Raw genomic sequence first — 21,977 nt, forward strand, 5'->3', positions numbered from 1 at the left:
GAAGAGGCTGGACGTCCATCGTCGAGAAGCTGCAGGTATGAGTAGGGGACCGGTGGGAGCTCAGGCTGGCCCACAGGATCAATGCAGGGACTCGTTTGTCACGGTGGTCTTTCAGTAATCAGTCTCATGCACTCCATTCCTCCATGACGACCACAGCATCAGCTCAGGATACAGCCTGGTTTTAGATTATGGATACCTTGGGATCATCTCTTTACAGGTTTTTTGTAAATATGCTGTGAGTTAAAGGTAGTAATAACACTGTAAATTAGTGTAAATTCAGTGTCTTGCACATGCCAGTCATATTGTTTCATAAGACCCTTATGATTTTTTTTTCTAAGACTCTAAAAATGCCAGTAGCTGTAGACTTGCTTTCACTAGCATGGACCACGTCACACTTTGAGATAGATTTTGTTGTAGAGATGAAAGGGATGGTAAGGGAACAGTGGGATGAAGGGGGTGGAAAGTAAGAGGATAAACAGTGAACAGGTAGGTAGGTTGATCGGGCATCTTACAATGATGCCCAGAGACTCAGCGTGAGGGTACTGACTGTAATATTTTGGTAGAGTGATTGGACCCCCTGATTCAACCTAGGAGGGAGGAGAGGGTTATAAGGATTCTTAATGGGAAATAGAAGGAGGGAGGTTGGATTTGGGAGAACAGTACTAGATGGCTGGACTGCCTTAAATAAGTTTTTAGAGAGTAGGTGATTGGTTGAGGAGACAGAGTGAGGCTTGGTTCCGCCAAGTTAACTCCATTTAAAGGATCAAGTCCTCATTTTTAAGAATGACATTCTTTTCAAGTTAGATATTGTTATTTTTGTTGAAATATAACTATGACAATCAGTTTGTCTCTTTCCATGTCAAAGAAATTAAATCCACTGCTTTTCATCTCCTGATCATCATGTTCCTCTTTTATAAAGCCTGTTGTCTCTGTTTAACATTGTTTCTCTTTGTGTCACAGTTGGTCTTGAGTATAGATGTCTTTTAGCCAGCAATCATTTTTTGTTTAAAAGACATCTTGGTCAAAAACAAGGCTATGTTTGGGCTGTCAGTGAAAATCTAATAGACATCTAACAATCATCTGAAACTAGACTAGTCATCAAATAGACAGAAATAAATGACTAGACATGTGAAATCAGTCTAATTGGTGTATTTGATTCAGTTTTTGTACTATTGTGATAAATGTATTACATTTTTATTGAAAGCCCAAATTCAGCCTTGTTTTAGCTAAGATGTCTATGCTTGGATGTCTATTAAGCATTTACTTGCTTGGTGGGTCCTGTTGATTCACTCATTTTTGTTCTGTCAGTCTATTTTGGTTCTGTCATCCCTCTATTAGTTTGGAAGAAGTACATTCTCTCTTCTAGTAGATGATCTCTGCAAAAGTGAAAGGCAGTGTATATTTTACAGCTCTAGTGATGGTAACAACATCAGACTGCTTCAGCCAAAAGGAGTCAGCAGCACAGAAAACACAGACATGGGCATCATCTGTCAAACCGCATCAGGGGATACACTGATGTTACCTTTTTTGGCAGCTGTGACCTTTATGTAAAATTTTGTAATGTAATATAGTACATTAAGTAATACAATTGTCATTAATATTTTGCTTTTTAAAGTCAACATGAACTGGAAGTTGCTGCAGACTTATTTCTGAATGGTGACATATTTCCAATTGAAACGTAATATTGAGTAGGAGCAGGGATTTAATTTTTGTTTTTTTTATATCTTGCTTGTAACAAACTACTGTTTAGAGGGCCATGGCTGAACATATTTTGTCCAAGCGGTTAAACTGACATCAATGGAGAAGGACTGCCATTCCAGAGCGGACGCAAATGCTTAGATTTTGATTGAAGTATACCAAAACAGTTTTTTTTCAGTGGATTAACTTGTCCGTATTGATTGTTCATCTTATTCTTATTGTTCATCTTACTCAAAATTGCGCACTAGCAAAATAAACAAATTTTGTTTCATGTGGACTTAATATGCATTGTACACAAAGGATATAATCGACCCTTTTTCGGATTTCTCAGTAGCGGAAGTCGTTATAGTTGGGTAAACTTAAAGCGCAGTGAATGGGACAATACAACAATTGTTTTTTACAATATTATTTGCTGAAATAATAAAAGAAAAACTCCACAGTGGTGTTATCAAGACTTTCAAAAAAGAAAATAAATAGTGTGAGCTCAATGACGGCAGCCAGAGAGAGAGAGAGAGAGAGCAACATCAAATTTAATGTACTGCTGCATAGACGTTGCATTAGAAACATCTTGCACAAGCAGTAATTCATTTTTTGTAAATTGATACAAAGATGATATAATACATTCATAAATGCATATAAATGTTCATTATGTTTTTTAAACTCTAAATATAAAAAACTTTCAAGGATTTAAGAAAAAGATTTCCAACCTAGGTGTTGTTAATTTTTATTTTAGAGTATTTTAAAGGTTACTGATGTAGTTTGCAAGCTTAGCAGTGGCAAAGTAGCTTGGGGTGGATGAGATTCACCCTGTGTACCTCAAGTTTCTGGATGTTGTGGGGCTGTCTTGACTGACACGCCTCTACAATATCGTGTGGAGGTCGGGGACAGTACCTCGGGACTGGGCAACTGGGGTGGTGGCTCCCATTTTTTAAAAGGGGGACCGGAGGGTGTGTTCCAATCACACTCCTCTGCCTCACTGTAAAAGTCTATGCCAGGGTACTAGAGAGTAGGATCTGGCTGATGACACTTGACCAGCTTTATAACCTCATTAGGGTCTTAGAGAGTTCATGGGAGTATGCCCAACCAGTCTGCATGTGTTTTGTGTACTTGGAAAATTTGATTGTGTCTCTCATGGCATTCTGTGGGGGGTGCTATGGGAGTATGGGGTTCGGAGGAGCTCTGTTAAGGGCTGTCTGGTCCCTGTATGAAGTGTGGTTTGCATTGCCGGCAGTAATCAGACTTGTTCCCAGTGCATGTTGGACTCTGGCATGTTGTATGTTCGGTTTTATCTTATGCATAGGATTTCTAGGCGCAGCCTAGGGATAGAGGGGGTCTGGTTCAGGGTCCACAGGATTTTCATCTCTGCTATTTCATGGTGATCAACCAAAACAAGGTGGTTTGCCATCTCCAGGTTGGAGGAGAGTTCGCACCCCAGGTGGAGCTCTGTAACCCGGGAGGAACTCGGAGTAGAGCCGCTGCTTCTCCACATCAATAGAAGCCAATTCAGGTGTCTCAGGCATCTGTTTTGGATGCCACCTGGATGCCTACCTACAGTAGGGTGGTGTTCCGGGCCTGTCCCACTGGGAGTAGGCCCCCGGGGAAGAACTGTGTCTCTTGGCTTGTCTAGGAACACCTCGGGATCTCCCCAGAGGAGCTGAAGAAAGTGTTTGGGGAGAGGCAAGTCTGGAGTTCTCTCCTGGACTGCTGCCCCCGCAACTCAGCCCTGAATAAGCAGTAGACAATGAAATTAGATGTTAGTGCTTTAATTTAATGAGGAAAGAAGTTATTTAATAATTGACTCAAAAATGCTGGATCGTTTTAACTCAATGTCTTTGTTTGTCCCTATTTGACCCAATGTTGGGTTAAAACAATGCAGAACTTTGTCATATTCTGATAAATTTTAACATTTTTTAGTATGTTTGCTATAAATACAGGTGAAAGAAGCAGCAGTATCAGAGGCTGACTGACTAAACTGCAGTGATACAAAGAATTAGTGGATGTTTTCTTATGGGACACAACTGCACAGTAGATGAAACTTCAAGGCATCTGTTGGCTTTGAGCAGTCTTTTGATTAGAAGATCAAAGCACATGTGCTCTTGCAATCAATGCATCTCTTGCTCTCAATAAAGTGTCATTCTGTTTTTAGACAGACTCCTCCATACCTCATCTTACATGATGGGATTATTATCTGATATATATGCTACTCCTAAAGAGATCTGTGCTTTGGGTAGTTCTCCGCCATTTGGGTAAAATAAATGACAAAACATATACATTTAGCTTTGGTGAAGTAATTCTCTATAAATGCTTTTCAAATAAACACGAGAAGCTAGTACATTTGCATATTTTTGTTCATATGAGGACAGTTTGTGATATTTTTGATATTATTAAGATATTTTTGCTCATATGAAGCAGATTATATATTCTCTATAAGCTATGTGAAGCAACAGGTTTGATTCATTCTGTCTTTCTAATTTCTCATTTGACCAAGGCATCATATTTCTGAATATGAGGTTGTCAACTTTTAATATTTTGTCTTTGATCAATTTTTTTTATATTTCCATCAACACTTGACATGTTTAGTCGACTGCATTTCTCAGCTATACAAGTCAGCATTAAAACTGTTTGCTGTACTCTAACAAGACTGCCTTTCATAACTGTCACATCTGCCTTGTCGCCTCTTTGTGATAATGTATGAACAGTCTGAAAGGAATTTAACTCTGAATTCATCATTTCAGGTTCCCCAGGATTCAAGCTGTGCTTTTTCACTGCCTTTTCAATTGCTTTTGAATTCCATCATTTAATAATTTTGTAAGGAGTCAATAAGATTTTTAAAAGAATGTTTTGAAAGTCTCTTATGCTTACCAAGGCTGCATTTATTATAATGTAAATACAGTAAAAACAATAGTATACTCTATGATATAGGAGTGAAGGCAAAATTATTCAAATAATTCCCAAGTGATGTTTAAAGGAGACAGGATGTTTTTACAGTATTTTCTTTATTATAGTCATTATTAATAATATAATATTTTTCTTCTGGAGAAAGTCTTATTTCTTTTAGTTTGGCAAAAACCTTTTATTAATGTTATGGCCACTATTATTAGTCCCCTAGGATTTTTTCCCCCCGATTGGCTACAGAACCAACCCCTGTTTTCCAATGACTTGCTTAGTTAACTTACCTTGTGTAGTTAACCTAATTCACCTAGTTAAGCCTTTAAAATACATTTAAATTTAAGATATCTTGTTACATGTCTAGTAAAACATACACTGTAATCATGGCAAAGACAAAAGAACAGAAAGCGGAAAGAGTACTGAAAAATCATACTCAAGTGAAAGTTCCATTACTTACCTAAAAATGTAGTGCGAGTAAAAGTATTTGTTGGAAATATTACTCAAAGTATGAGTAAAAAGTAGACCTTTTAAAAGTACTCAAGAATAGTGAGTAGTGAGTATTACGCTGTGAAAAGCTGATGAATTTACATGTAATTTGTGAATGTGTGTAAACGTAAAATTCTGTAGTGTATTTAGTTATTGCCCAGCAGGCACACAACACCATAAGACGTTAATGTGACATCAGGTGACCAAAATTCAATGTCTAGCCAGCGTCTAAGGACAAAGTTATTTTGATTTCCAATGATAGACGTCACAGTAGAAACGTCCACACAACATCAAGCTGTAACATCATTATTCGTTGATATTTGGTTGATTTTAGGTTAGTTGTTGGACATTGACATCTGCCTGATGTTGAGTTCTAACATCAACTGGATTTTCATTACCAAACAAAATGGAACTTCGCCACGACGTTGGGGTACAACATCAATCTGACGTCATGTTGACGTCTTGTGCCTGCTGGGTGTTTAAGGCCATTTTGGTCATCATACAGTAAACATCTGCCATCTTCTCATCAGTGACATGCATCTAAACAGTCTCATGGTCAATGCATGTAAAGATTTTGGACATCTGCTTGGACACTATTCGTGCTTCCAAACAGTTTGCTGCAATTATAAATTGCCCATGTCTTGAGGTTAATCACAGTATGATGCGATTTACCCTCTATGTGCAGTTTGATTAGACAAGAATCAGAGGACTGATTTTTCTAATCCTCATAAACAAGAAAAAATAAAGTAGTGACTGCAGGTTGAAGGAAAAAAGTGGAGTAAAAGCACCGAAACAGCACTAAAAATTTGCTCAAGGAAAGGATTTACTCAAGGAAAGTACACATTTTAAAAACTACTGAGAAAAACTACTCATTTACAGTAGTTGGAGTATTTGTAATTTGTTACACCACTACAAAAGAAACTAGAAATGAGAAAATGTATAAAAATGTGTTGAAAAAAAATTCTCTGTTAAGCAGCACTTGGCAAATATTTTTAAAAGAATTTAAATGTCTTGTAATCTTGTAATATGATTACTATAACGCAATATAATAGAATAGTGTAATTCATGTCTGTTTTTATTCTGTGCTTGAGGAAATACAGCAGTGATGCATAACTAAATACAGTATGCTTTTTTCTTCCCATCATTTAAACTCCTTAGCTTATAAAGCCATTCATGCTTACCACGTTGTCTTTGATAATAACGTGTCACTTCACTATTACCGCTGCTTCTATTTTAAGACTTCCTGCGCTATTAGGGTTTACATAATACAATTTTTTTCCAGCCCTTTAACTTGCGAGATTAGCAAACCTATCAGCTTCTGCTTGATACGCTACAATGTAGAGTTATTTAAAACAAATCATTTTAACACAGACATAACCCATTTAGAAAATTACACTGCAAAAGTGTGTCAGTATTGAAAAGCAAGAGGAAAGTAGAGCCTATTACTCCCACGCGTCCTTTGTTTGCTGCGGCACACAGTCACTTTAAATCATGTTTTAGAATTCATGGGATTGTTTTTACACTTTTTAAAGGTTGACTCTCCGGGAATAGCAATAAATTGAGGTATTTATTACGTGTGTGCAGGGCTCCGCCGATTCCTACACTAGCAGACCGTCTGACTCGGATGTCTCTTTGGATGAGGAGCAGGGCGGCCGGCAGGAGAAAGAACAGCAGGCCACCGTTCAGCTGGAGAGGGCAAAGGTCTGACTGTTTTATACCAGAGCCATTACACATGCATTATCTGCTTGCTCAAAGGCCATATTTGGGGTAATTGAAACCACACTTTAATTCTGTTCTTGCATATGTGCTTTAAATCGGTTTCAGGCCAAAGCGGTGGCCTTCGCCGTGAGGACAAACGTCAGCTACTGCGGTGCCCTGGATGAAGATGTTCCTGTCGCTGGCACGGCCATTTCTTTCGATGCTAAAGACTTCCTTCACATCAAGGAGGTATTTTATTTCAAGCGATAGTTGAAAATGTATTATTTACTCACTCTCAAGTACAAAAATGCTGATTCATCCAATCGGATTTTTAAAAAATAGTAATTTAATAATAATAGAAAATTTTGCAGCAAATTAAATTCTGTGATGGAATCGTGATTTCTATTTTAAACAAAAAATGTGACTCTGTTTATCTACAATCAAGCAGCTTTAACACATTTGTCTGTTTATTTTAATAGAAGTACAACAACGACTGGTGGATCGGGCGACTGGTGAAGGAAGGTTGTGACATCGGTTTCATTCCCAGTCCCTTAAAACTGGAAAACATTCGCTTACAACAAGAGCAAAAAAGAGGCCGTTTCCATGGGTAAGAAGGAGAATACACTGTCAAAAAAATGTATATTAAAAAAATATATATATTACACTGCCTGGCCAAAAAAGTTTAATTTTAAATTTCAAATAAGGGTCTATGATTGGATAATTATTGTTGGGATTAATATGTTTTTGTCTTATACAGAGCATAGTTGAGTACACCCCATTTTTAAAATTTATATTTTTATCCATTTCTCTGTGAATATAGGCAATGTACTTTGGTGCATTTAAACAAAACAAATTCATTAAACAGAGATATTTATTAAAATAATATTTTAGTCACAGAACATATTTAGAAATTGAAAGATAATACAATTAAATTCAATCAAAATATTGCAAAAAAAAAAAAAAATACAACTACTAAATTTCAACTAAATTTTTCTATTTTTATGCTTCTCTTGATTTATCCCCTTCTTTACATTTGTATTTAATATTTTTCTATAACACATAAATTTGGGAGTACTAGTTTTTGGACCATTATCGTAAGTTATTTTGTTAGATTAGCTCCAGATTTGGCTTCAGTACTGACTAATCTAATGTATATGCACAAATATAATATTGTATATTCCTATTAAAAATATGAATTTAAAAGCTACATTTGTGAGGGGTCTACTTATATATGCTGAGCACTGTATTTGCCAATAATTTTTAACAATAACATGTATCTAATGGTCAAATTGCGGATTTGGACCACCAACTGACATGAACGCTGCTGAAAAGTGCTGGATTAGAGTGTGAAACTCTATTTTTTTGTTGTTGTTTTTGTTAGTTTTTTTTTGGCAGGCACTTGATTTCATTCTGTCTTCTTTAAAATGTCATTCTTATTCAGCGTGAATCAATTGTTTCAAAGCCGTTATTTAATGGAATGTGTGTTATATCAAACCCTTTTCTCTCTAAATCATAACCAATGTCTGGTTTATGATGCTTTTTAAAACAATATTTAAAAAATATAAAACCTATCTTTTTATTGCATTACTGACAACGCAAGGGAAGGCAAGTTTATTTATATAGCACATTTCATACACAACGGTAATTCAAAGTGATTTACGTAATCAGAAATAAAAGAAACAAGTATAAGAAATAAAATCAACAAAGAATAAAAATGACTGAAAACAGAATAAATGTGTTAAAACAGGTTTTAAGGGAATGAAAAAGAAAAGAAAGACAAAATAGTGCGATCTGTGCATACAGTAGCACAGTGCTCATTCAGTAAAGGCACAGCTAAACGGATGTGTTTTAAGTCTTGATTTAAATGTACTTGATGTTGGAGCACATCTGATCATTTCTGGGGACAAGCAGTTTTTAGTGAATCATCTAAAAAAATTGGTCTTTGTTTTATCAAAAAGCATTACTATGCAGTAGATTTTCATTGTTGGTTTAATTCCAGATTTCAAGATCATTGACAAAATACTGTACTTCATTGTTCATTTCAGCCCTTTGTTGTATGTAGAACACAAGCCAGGGTGTTTATTCATGAACTGATGCCATGTCCTTTATTATACCGGGCCTGATCGGTCATAGTTGTAGGAGTTTATTGAAATGACACATAAAGCCTTTGAATGAGATGCTGCGTTGTCTCTCAATAGCAGTGATCAGCAGTGTTGAGTCATACAGTAGTCATACCTCACCTCTCTCTCACAGTGTTAACAACAAATGCATTTTATACTTTAGTAATGTCTCTTCCTTAAAAATACAATCCAAAAAGTAATGTTCCTAGAATCTCAAATATAATAACAATGACCAAGATGTTTACATTAAAACATATTGTTGCTGAAATCGTTTTTTAAATGACCAAAAATTACATTAGAAAAGTAGTTAAGGAAATTAAAGAAGATATATTAAAGAATGTTGGAAACTGGTAACCATTAACTTTTATAGACGTTCCTGTTTTCCTGTGATGGAATCAGTGGTTACAGGATTTCATCATTCTTCAAAATATCCTCTTTTGTGTTCAACAAGACAAAAATCTCAAACTAGTTAGGAACAAGTCAAGGGTGAGTATATGATGACAGAGTTTATAATTTTTGGGAAACTATCCCTTTAATAGTACTGCCACAACATTATATTGAATTAAAAATGTAATAAAAAAATGACAAATTACTAATAATTTATTTCTGTGATGATAACTGACATCCAACTACGGATGCAATGTCAGGTTTTAGTTTTGAAACTATTTTATAATTAGTAGGTGGTATGTAAAATATAATTCTGACTTTACAAAACATAGATTTTTTAATTATTCATGATATAACCAAAACAGATAACTTTGGTAATAATACATACACAATGTACAGGTTACCATATAAAAACCACAAAGTGACAAACATTTCATTTGACAGATTCAATTCAGTTCAAGTTTATTTGTATAGTGCTTTTTACAATAATTATTGTTTCAAAGCAGCTTTAGAAGGTGCACATTATTGCATTACAATCAAATTAAGTTAAAGTTACAATCAGATATTAGTTATTATATATAAACATAGTTAACCTACAGTATTATAGCATATAGGTGATGTCTATGTGTACATTTTAATGAAGTGTATTTGTGTATTAAATGTATGTGTGATAGAACACTGCTGGTTTGCCATATATATATTTACCTATGTTTGGCACAAGACCAACAAAGGTAGCACCATATACGTTTCTGGAGATCGCAAATTATGTAGCCAGAGGTACTTATGGCTGCATTTCATCTTTAAAACGAACGCTATGGGGCGGTATGACGCCGTTTCTTTTTGAGCTTACCAGCTGACCGCTTACTTCCGTATGCAGGCACGGTCACAGGTAGGGTTTAACCTGTGCAGAGCATATGACCTTTTTTCTCATATAGAAAAAAATGTCCCTCAAATGAATGAAAGTGCCCTTGCAGTTCTCGATCGCCAACATCCAGACATCCCCAACCCTTCTTCACTTCGCGATCGCCTCCAAACCCCCTAACCAACCCCCCCAACTCTCCTCACTTTGAGCACATGCCCCTCTAAGGGTCTCTGCATGGCCATGTCCGTACGGACGGCTCTTCCGCTGTTACTGCTGTGTTATCAAAAGTTATCAGCAATGACGAGGTTCAAGTTTGGCGAAGAAAGGTTCCAGAAAGCAGGTAAGACAAAAACAAAAGCCAAAAAAAAAACAAGTAAATAACAGGGTGAGAATGTGGTAAAATCTGAAAACATGGTAAAAAATTGAGCTGCTGCGAGGGCTTTTCTTTTTCTGGATTGCTTTTAACACTGTCGGTTGGGTTTAGAGAAGTGGATAGGTGGGTCAATCAGTGCTTTTGAAAACACTATCGGTTGGGTTTAGGGAAAGAGAAGGGTGGGTTAGCTGATCTGTCAGTCAGTCAGTCGACAGCGGCCTCTGGTGGATTTACGCGAGAAGAGCAGGCGCAAATGGCACTCGCGAGAGAAATTTGAGATCTCAAAAACATATACAGTGGCCTCTGGCGGATTCGCGAAAACAAAAACTGCAAAAAAAGCTTAGCTCCTGGGACGTATTTGGTGCTCTCCAGAAATGTATATAGGGGTACGTAACCAGATTGAGCCTGGGTTGCACAAAACGTTAATTGACACCATGCTCTGTTGTTTACGTCCCTACAGGAAGTCCAGTGGAAACTCCTCCTCCAGTCTGGGTGAAATGGTTTCAGGCACATTCAAGCCCAACCCTGCTTCTGCAGGTCAGCTTCTGATTTCAGGCTGATTCTATACAAATTAAGGAATTAAGGACTATTTTTCAGTAGCATTGATTATGAAACATAATCACATTTATTGGCTTCATAAGTGAAAAAATTTAGTTCTTTAGTAATGCTGTCAAAGCATATGGCACCTCATATAATTCTTATGAGGTGATTATATTATTTTTTACAATGTTTTTAATGCTTTTTTAGTGAACAATAAAATTATAATAATTATTATAATAATTAAAATATTTTTATTTAGTAATTTATAGTAAATTATATTTGACTTAAAATGCAGTAATAATAATAATAGTAATAACAACATTATTTTCATTTTATATCCATATTGTTAATCATCTGTTTTTGTGGCTAATTGTAAGCATCCTCTTTTTCATCATCACAGGTAAACAGAAACAGAAAGTGGTGAGTTAATTGCATTACATTTGTCATTTCTCTAAAACAGCTCTACTATATCAGTTTTAAGTCATTGCAGTGTTCATGCAGCATGAGGTTACTCTAGTGCAAACATACTGCACGACAGCATATTGTCCCCCATCTAAACCACTGTTATATTGCAGGCTGAGCACATTCCTCCATATGATGTGGTTCCTTCCATGAGGCCGGTGGTGTTAGTTGGCCCATCACTAAAGGGATACGAGGTAGGCCTCCCCCATTCCCTATGGTGTGTGAATGTATGTGTGTATATTTAGACATGGTAACCAGGGCATCACTTCTTAAGCAGCGAGTGAAAGGGGATGTCGGTTTGTCACTGAATAGCAGTCATCATCTCCGAGCAGAGTTGCCAAGGCAACAACCTTCTGGGTACAACATGCCAGTCTCAAAAAAATGGAGCACGGTTTGAAATTAGAAACAGAGGGGAAAAACATAACCACCATCTCAGAAATCACAAGTTTGTTAGCATGCACCATCTGAATACTAGAGGCTAAATCTCAAGGCATGCCCTTTGGAGTGTATATCATGATTGATCAGCGGAAGCTAAACGCTCATGTTTAAATATTTAAAGGGCTCCTGTTATGCCTTTCAGATATTACCTGTTTTTGAATGTAAGAGCCTGTTTTCACCTGCTATTAAGATGTATTTTGGGGGGTTTGGATCGTAATTGGACAAGGGAGATAGATATACATTTCCATTTACAATGATGTTCAAATCTGTACACTTTCAACCACTTCTCTTATGATAAAGAGGCTATGGGTTGGTGTATAGGACTCAGAATTGCGGGTACATTCCAAGCATTTTCCATTTGTTTTCCCTAAACTGGAAAGATAATTGACAATTTAGAATAAACTGAAACTATTATTAGTGTAAAATAATGCAGATGCTTAAATGTGATAGGGAATGTTCGATTTCTTTTTACAAATTGTTGTTTAACTTATTGTTAAACCTTTTAAAGTTGACGGTTGCGAAGTTGACGGTAGCGATGTTGACGATAGCGAGGTTGACAACAGCGAAGTTGACAATGGTGAAGTTGACAGTAGCAAAGTAGACGATAACGAAGTTGACAAAAACAGAGTATGTGATAACAAAGTAGACAATAACAGTATGGACAATAAGGAGTAGTCGAAAACAGAATTGACGATAATGGAGTTGACGGTAACTGAGTTGGCGATAATGGAGTTGACGATAATGGAGTTGACAATAATAGAGTAGACAATAACAGTATTGACGTAACGAAGTAAACGATAACAGAGTAGACGATAATGGAGTAGAAGGTAACAGAGTAGACGATAACAGAGTAGACGATAACGGAGTAGATGATAATGGAGTAGACAATAATAGTACTGATGATAAGGGATTTGACGATAATAGAATAGAGTAGACAATAACAGTATTGACGTAACAGAGTAGAGGATAACAGAATTGACGATACTGGAGTTGACGATAATGGAGTTGACGACAACGGTGTTGACGATAACGGTGTTGACGATAACTGAGTTGACGATAACTGAGTTGACGATAACAGAGTTGACGTTAACAGAGTTGACGTTAACAGAGTAGACAATAATAGTATTGACGTATAGAAGTAGACGATAACAGAATTGACAATAATGGAGTTGAAGATAGCGGAGTAGACGATAACGGAGTTGAGGATAACAGAGTAGACAATAAGTCTACTCAATAAGTCATTGAATTATTTTTAACATATAAACGTGAATGAAGAATGGAGAACGATAAGATACAATCAGACCTGGTAAGAACATTTGCTTAGAAAAAATAAATAAAATTGGCTTCAAAACAAACTTTACAAACTGACCAATCAGAGCACAGCAGGCTGTCAGAATGAGTTTATAGAATTAGATCATTGAATGAACCATTTCAGACATGGTGAGAGTAAAAGGGATGCTGCAACTTATATTATGAAAAAATCAAAATGTGTATTTACTGTGTAAATCTATGGTAGCTCTATGAGCTCATTATACATGCATACCTGTATATGAACTGCTACTTTCCTACAAATATTAAGACAGAATGTACATTTTTGTCCTTTCCTGAGGAGACACTGTTGATTTAAATGTGACATTTCCGTCTGTTTCTTGATAAATCTTTCCAATATATGCTCATTATTGTGTTTCTTCACACAGGTGACAGATATGATGCAGAAAGCCCTCTTTGACTTTCTGAAACACAGGTTTGAAGGCAGGTGAGGGGCATCTTTTATTATATTGTGAAGTTTTAATACTTTCCCTCTCCATATGGTAAATGTCACTACATTTTTTTACCTCTTTTTCAGGATATCAATCACAAGAGTAACTGCAGACATCTCTTTAGCCAAGAGATCTGTGCTGAATAACCCTAGTAAGAGAGCCATCATTGAGAGATCCAACACCAGATCCAACCTGGGTATGACATCTGTTTAAGTTGCCATATGACATTATACATAAATGAATGCAACGCCAGATCTTGTCAGGAAATGTCAGTTTATCCAGGTATCTGGACAACAAGTCAGCAGAGTTTCCAATACCTAAACCTGTTAACCAGTATTCAACTGAATTAATAGTCTCCTATCAATATAGGAGTTGACTGAGAAAGCCAGAGAGAGGAGCAGAAGCAGGAGACGAAGTAATGATGATAAAGAAAGAGCAGAGTTTATTAAGTAATTTTAGTTGTGTATGATTCAATGCTCAGACTTTGTCTGACCACAATAAATTCAACAAGTGCTATTATACCACAATCAACAGCAATGGAAAATTACTGCTTCACAACATTGTCTAGAGACAATACAGACCTTGAAATGGAGACATTCTCTTATCTCTTACTCATGAAAACAAGTGTCACTTGAATCCATAGTCATAAGATAATAATAAAATGGAAGAATGGAAATGATAATAAAGCAATAATTATATGAAAATAGTAATAATAAAATATAAAAACATTCCAAAATATTGGAGACATTAAAAATAAAAAAAAAATTTCACCTGGCCCCTACTTCAATGACTTGACACACACACGCAGGTTGCCAGATTGACGGCACAAACAAGAGTGAGCATACCTGATGATAGAACCTTAAGCTGATCAGCTAATATTTAGCTAATATTTTATTTATTTGCTAATCAAAAACCACCTCATGTGGATTTTTATAACTCTGTGTCTCATTATGGGCTTATTTTGATAAATTAATGCCACCATTACGACTGAAATCAAATGCAATATGTTTTCCACCAAGGCAACCTAGGGTGCTAAAATATAATTGGGTAAATTGGCAGTGGGTAAGTCAAAAAAGACAAACATTCCAACACAAAACACATTTTCAAAGGAGAATAAATAAATGACTTTAGCATTGTTTTTCAGATCAGATCTATGAACATATTGGTATTTTTCGGCTTTAGAAGAGAAAAACATACTGCACCTTTAAGGCCCAATCTCAATTCTACCCCTTAACCCAGGGGTCACCAAACTTGTTCCTGGAGGGCCGGTGTCCTGCAGATTTTAGCTCCAACCCTAATCAAACACACCTGAACAAGCTAATCAAGGTCTTACTAGTTATACTTGAAACATCCAGGCAGGTGTGTTGAGGCAAGTTGGAGCCAAACCCTGCAGGGACACAGGCCCTCCAGGACCGAGATTGGTGACCTCTGCCTTAACCCTTCCCCTTACTCCTACCCCTCGTTTTTTGTGTTCACGTGAAGGGATAGGTGCTGCCCAATTCTCTTTGGCTTTAAGGCATAGGGCTAAGGGGAAGGGCTAGATACCCCTTCAAATGGAGATTTTTCAGGACCACACTGGAAACCAAGGGGTAAGAAAATTTCCCAGAATACACCAACTACAACGACAGCATGGCTGCACACGGAGGTCAGGAGATGCACAAATTAGTTTTTTTTTTTTTATTGCAAATTTTAACAGCAAATAAGCCTATGTTTTAATACATTCATAAGCGTGTTTGTGTTTTACTCTCATGCTTTTTAAAAAACCTCTAAAATAAAAAATGCTAAATTTTGCTATCTATAATCCCTAATCATAACTCCTGTATAGTAGTCCCGCAACACTCTGACACTTAATGACACTCGAATACCCTGTCAGAAAAGACTAGTAGCTGGGAATGACCTTTTTACACTGTGTCTGCTATAATGTTAATGTTGTTTTCTTTTCCTGTGTTTACATGAATATGGCCACCGTGTAAATGCACAGTATAGTTACGATGTTATTGCCACATTAGATCATTATGATAGCACAATATGTTCCTTCAGTGATCTCAAAAATAATGCAACTGGAAAAACTACAGCAGTTACGATTGTTGATCTCATATGAAGCAAGAGATCTCGATGACATACAGTATGATGACATGTGCAGGTGTTGTAGTAGTGTCCCAATACTTAGGGGTAAATTTTGAAGCCCTTTCCCTTCACACTCTGTTTCAAGGGGCAAAGGGAAGCGGTAGGGGTACAAAAATAGGATTGGGATTGGGCCTAAATCTTAGACGTGCTTGCTGGCATTAAATCAGTCTGTTTACGCTGAATGTTCCCTCTTTCTGACAGCGGAGGTTCAGAGTGAGATCGAGCGGATCTTTGAATTGGCCAGATCCCTTCAGCTGGTTGTTCTCGATGCCGACACGATCAACCATCCTGCCCAGCTCATCAAGACTTCTTTAGCTCCCATTATTGTCCATGTTAAAGTGTCTTCTCCCAAGGTAACATAAAGTCATTAATCAAAGACATATTTTAACATCCATTTTAAATTTCTTAAAAGCCCTAGTATTTGACATTTTAAGTGGGATGCTAATGATCTAATCTGATTCAATGATTTATGCTAAGCTAAGCTAAATGTGCTCCTGCCAGACCTGGAGATTGTCTAAATGGATTAAAAAATGGTCAAATTCAACTGTTTTACCTCTCGGTAATTACATGTAAAATAAGCCTATTTCTTCAAGATCTTTAGCCATTTTGGTGTGTTTGCTTACAGGTATTACAACGGCTGATCAAATCACGAGGAAAGTCTCAGAGCAAGCATTTAAATGTACAACTGGTGGCAGCAGACAAATTAGCTCAGTGCCCTCCAGTAAGTATCCAATATACATACAATATTTACAAAAACTATTATGTATTTAAAATTATAAAAAAGTATATATATATATATATATATATATATATATATATATATGACAGTTTGCTTTTGTATAATGTTATTATCATTAGCAGAATTATTTATTATATGCATATTTATATTCTATTAAAAACAAGCTTAGATTTGTCCATCTCTCAGTTTTTTGACCGCACTTCATTATTATTGTTCATTTATTCATTTGCTGGAAATTAGAACAGAATTTAGAAATAGTTTTTAAACAAATCTTTGCGCTTAACAAACTAAATTAATTATGTAGGCTAATGGATGTCTTCGGTGGAGTTAGATTCCACTATTTCCTTAAGTAAAGGTCGAATGGAGGAGGCTCATTATCCTCGTGCTGCAGATGGTCTTTTTAACTGTTTTTTCGCTAGTGAAGCGTTCAGTTTTTCCATTTACAAAGTCCACCATGTAAATAGCAAATGCGCCATGGAGCAATGCAACTGACTCGGAGCGATCTCAGTTAACATTCATTATTATCTCTTACAGTATGGTGAAAATACTTGTGCTGCTTCAAAAGTCCAAAAGAACTGCATTCATTTAAACTGCAGTACTACATCTTATGATCAATTTAACCCATGGTTGCTAAATACGTAATAATTTCTTTAAAACAAAAAAAAAACTCTCCACAAGCCTTTGAATCCTAATATAAAGCAGGATAATGTTACAAAAAAATAAATTAGTGTTTGATTAATTTGTGAAAAGTGTAGTAAAAAGGAGGGATGATTTGGATGGAGGACGAGTTTAGGATCTGATGTATCACTAACTCGCATTGCATTGCTGTTCCTACACCATTCCAGGAGATGTTTGACATCATTTTGGATGAGAATCAGCTGGAGGATGCGTGTGAACATCTGTCTGAATATCTGGAGGCTTATTGGCGTGCAACTCACACTTCCCTCAGCACTCCACTAAACCCTTTGCTGGGCCGCAATCTGGGCTCCACTGCACTCTCACCGTACCCCACAGCCATCTCTGGACTACAGGTGAGACAAGACGAGACGCAGCCAAAATATAAATGTTTCTATAGTTTTGACCCATATTGTATTTCAATAAATATTGTATTTTAATAAATATCCCACCAACATTCCAAGCAACAACACAAATATGAGGGAATACATATGCAAATGAAATGAACACTGCTTTAAGTTTTTATTCATTTGGGTTTAAAGTGATAGTTCACCCCAAAATTAAAATGTCTTCATCATTTACTCACACTAATATGCACTGTAAAAAATTGCTCTAAAATTTGCAATATTACTGGCAATTTTGGTCTTCATTTTGCCAGTAATACTGTAAAAATTGCCAGTAACATTGTCATATTTACAATCGCACTCTAAATGTATTATTACAATTGTGCTGTAAAACTAATTGTAACCAAAATTGTCACCAATACAGCAATTTTTTTAGTGTGACCCTAACTGTTTCTTTCTTCTGTTGAACACAACAAATATATATTATGAGCAATATTGGAAAACAAACAGCCATTAGGATAGGTTAGGTTTCTTTATTTATACCCAAACGTAGATTTGATTTTATAATCACCATCTTTGGAAGTCTTTACAGAACATCTCATAGGAATAAACTGGCATATTTTTGGCAATGGACAATTTTGCCAGTGTTGGAAACAAATAAATGATTAATCAAGAGAGAACCCAGTCCAGGAGACTCGAAACAAGCAGAATCCCCTTATTGAGACGTGTTGGTTAATCTGCAGTCATAAAGCATCTTCAAGAAGTCCATGAGTCTGCAAGAGCCTTTCAGGAGTCTCTTACAGATCTGCAGTCTGCAAGTTTTGTCACAAGTCTGTAAGCAAGTCTAAAATGAGTCTATAATATGTTTTAGGAGAAGGGAAGTCGCTAAACAAAGCATGCAAATGAAGTGGGTATACTGTAGGTGAATAAACTTGCTGAGCCACTGACCACACAAGTTTATCAACGAAAGGGTTTCTTTGGCCTTAAAGTATTACCCGTCTTATAAAAGTATTATCGTCATTAAGACCCTGTCCATAGCATTTGCATCACTTTCCATAGCATTTGCATCACACTCAGCCGAAGCCAGAGGTTTCTAATGTTTCTCACACCCTATCTAGAATTTTGAATGAAATTAGATAATTAAAAACCAAAGAATTTAACTTTTCAGTTATGTATAGATTATTGTTCATTTGAAACTAGATTATATAAATTTATATTTCCCCAGTAACACTTTAGAATTGTAACATGAGGGATGCTGGACAACAGAATTGAGGATCCACGTGCAGTTTATTACATGAGTGGTCAGGCTGGCAACAGTCAAACACAGGAGCAAACAGGTACATCCAAAATCATAGTCGCAAACAGGAAAATGGCCAGTACAGGCAGCAAGGAATCAAAACAAGAGAACAAGGCAAAGGGTCAAAACACGGCTAGGCTAGACAAGGGAAACGTGTCGTAATGTTCACAAACAGTATAACAAGACTCAGCAAAGTGTGTGTCATACAAAGCAGTATATAGTGTCTGTATAAGCAGTCATTGAGCAGCTCCCAGCTGTGTGTAATCAACAAAGAACTGGAACAGGTGTGTGTGAGGTGCATAACAGGATTTGTAGTTCTTTTGGTGGCAGATTTGTAGTTCTACAGCGATCTGTGTGGACTAGATTGCTGGTGATTGTGACAAGAATATATCTACATATCTATTTGTAATTCCTATTTATAGCAAATAACCTGTATATAATGTTCATTTCTATTTTCATATCCCTGATTATTAATAGAAGCATGTACAGTATGTTCATCTATTTGTAAATGTCTGATTCTCGCTAAAACCACTTGTATAATATGTTCATAGTACATCCATCTGTAAATAATACCCCTAGTAACATATATCCTGCACTTGCTGCTGTTGGACTCCTGGTTAGACCTAAACTGTATTTCGCTGCCTTGTACTTGTACATGTGTAATGACAATAAAGTTGAATCTAATCTAATCTAATCTAATCTAATAATGATCCATTAGATAATGTTAGGTAATGTATTTACAAACATTAATTAAGTATGAATAATCTTGTAAAGAATTAATAATCATAGTTTAAAATTTACTAATGCATTATTAAAATCCAAAGTTGCGCTTGTTAACACTAGTTATTGCACTGTGAGTTAACATGAACTAACATTATTTAACTTAACATTAACTTTAACAAAGACGAATAAATACTGTAATAAATGTATTACTAATTGTTTGCTCATTTGAGTAAATACATTGACTAATCGACTATTATTTTAAAGTGTTACCGTTTTTCCTTCACTGCATATATCTGTGAACTTTCCACAGAGCCAAAGAAATAAAAACAGCAATCACATCACAGACAACTCTCCAATGGAGCGGCGCAGCTTAATGACATCTGATGAAAATTACCACAACAACGAGCGGCAAAAGAAGACCCACAACCGGCTGTCCTCCAGCTCCCAGCAGAGTCGGGACCACTACCCTCTGGTAGAAGAGGACTACCATGATCCCTACCCAGATGCCTACAAACCGCACCGCAACCGGGGCTCTCCAGGGGGCTACAGCAACGATTCACGCCACAGACTCTGAACATCACAATATTGTGTACGTCCTTTCTGAAAACGCAGTGCATTGTGTTCACTCCAGCACAGGTAAACAAGTATGGGCCATCTTATCTAAAAGCAAACTCCAAGCGTCCGGTCACTACATGTAAGCCAGATGTTTGCGTGCTGATTTTATCGGGAGGAAGTCCTCTCCTGGTAGAGGGATCTATAATTCCTGGTCCATCCAGTTTCTGATAAAATAGTAAATTTTCAGGACTTAATGAAGGGGCATGTTAATATTTAACCTGAACTACAGTAGTGCCGGCATGCAGAAACGCTCAACAGTGCCAATCGCCAATCAGCACGGAGCCTTTTTGCACGATTTCAGTAGCCAATGGAAGTGTTAGGCATTCACTGCTTTGTTTCTTCCTGTCTTAGCTATTATTTTAGATGGTCTTCTTATTTGCACAGACAGGGTCAGGTATGCAGCAAAAAGCTTCATAGGAGCCAAAACTGTTTTATTAAATGATGATATACATGTATACAGTTGAAGTCAGAATTATTAGCCCTCCTAAGTTATTATTTTTCCCACAAATCCTGTTTAATGGGAAGAAGATTTTTTTAACACATTTCTGAACCTAATAGTTTTAATAACTCATTTCTAATAACTAATTTCTCATATCTTTGCCATGATTACAGTACATACTATTTTAGTAGATATTTTTCAAGATTGGAGGTTAGGGTAATTAGGCAAATCATTGTATAACAGTGGATTGTACTGTAAGCCGATTCGAATGTCATCACCCAATTGAATTGGCATTATCAGTGGTTTACAGCTGATATATATGGGCCAGTAGGGGCCTTCTAGTAGGCTTAGAAAGCTGTTATCATCCATCCACATGGATAATTAGCTATAGATCACATACGGCTGTGGCCAGAAGTTAACAGGAATTATTTATATTATTTATTAAATTTCCCATTAATTGTATTTTATTAATGTCTACCCTTCCCCCAACCCTAAACCCAACCGTCAAAGTAATGTAAAAACATCTGGATCTGGAGTCTTCTCTTTTAGTATAGCTGATTAACCATGTGGCTGGATGAGTACTAGTTGGCGCAGAAGGCCCCTACTGGCCCATATCTATCAGCTGATAACCACCGATAATGCCCATTCAATCGAGTGACAACATTTAAAGCGTGTGGTTCTGTAGACAATCGAAAAAAATATTGCTTAAGGGGGCTAATAATATTCATTCATTCTTTTTTTTTCAGCTTAGTCCCTCTATTATTCAACGGTCGCCACAGCGAATTGAACCACCAACTTATCCAGCATATGTTTTACGCAGTGGATGCCCTTCCAGCTGCAACCCATTGCCGGGAAACACCCATACACTCTCATTCACACACATTCACGACGGACAATTTAGCTTTACCCAATTCACCTATAGTGCATGTCTTTGGACTTGTGGGGGAAACCGGAGCACCCGGAGGAAACCCACGCGAACACGGGGAGCACATGCAAACTCCATACAGAAATACCAACTGACCCAGCCGAGGTTCGAACCAGCAACCTTTTTGCTGTGAGGCGAACATGCTACCTACTGCACGAACACAGCGCCCTGGGCTAATAATATTGACCATAAAAGGGTTTTTTAAAAAGTTAAAACTGCTTTTATTCTGCCTGAAATAAAACAAATAAGACTTGGAGACTCTCCAGAAGAAAAAATATTATAGGACATACTGTGAAAAATTCCTTGCTCTGTTAAACATCATTTGGGAAATATTTGAAAAATCATTGGAGGGCTAATTATTTTGACTTCAACTGTATAAA

At 36.6% G+C, this 21,977-nt stretch overlaps 1 protein-coding gene across 1 annotated transcript in view; it reads left to right on the forward strand.

The window, feature by feature from the left end:
• The window catches only part of cacnb4a (calcium channel, voltage-dependent, beta 4a subunit), a 49,273-nt gene extending 28,366 nt beyond the window's left edge, over window positions 1–20,907 (forward strand). The window contains exons 3-14 of the mRNA XM_056464754.1: window positions 6,658–6,774; window positions 6,898–7,020; window positions 7,251–7,378; window positions 10,974–11,050; window positions 11,454–11,473; window positions 11,629–11,709; window positions 13,651–13,709; window positions 13,800–13,909; window positions 16,042–16,193; window positions 16,466–16,561; window positions 17,425–17,610; window positions 19,929–20,907. Coding sequence (XP_056320729.1) covers window positions 6,658–6,774; window positions 6,898–7,020; window positions 7,251–7,378; window positions 10,974–11,050; window positions 11,454–11,473; window positions 11,629–11,709; window positions 13,651–13,709; window positions 13,800–13,909; window positions 16,042–16,193; window positions 16,466–16,561; window positions 17,425–17,610; window positions 19,929–20,192 — 1,413 coding nt within the window. The 3' untranslated portion in view covers window positions 20,193–20,907. The remainder of the gene's footprint in view (window positions 1–6,657; window positions 6,775–6,897; window positions 7,021–7,250; window positions 7,379–10,973; window positions 11,051–11,453; window positions 11,474–11,628; window positions 11,710–13,650; window positions 13,710–13,799; window positions 13,910–16,041; window positions 16,194–16,465; window positions 16,562–17,424; window positions 17,611–19,928) is intronic.
• The last annotated feature ends 1,070 nt before the right edge of the window (window positions 20,908–21,977 follow it).

Source organism: Danio aesculapii, chromosome 9 (genome assembly GCF_903798145.1).
Source record: "Danio aesculapii chromosome 9, fDanAes4.1, whole genome shotgun sequence".
NCBI lineage: Eukaryota > Metazoa > Chordata > Actinopteri > Cypriniformes > Danionidae > Danio > Danio aesculapii.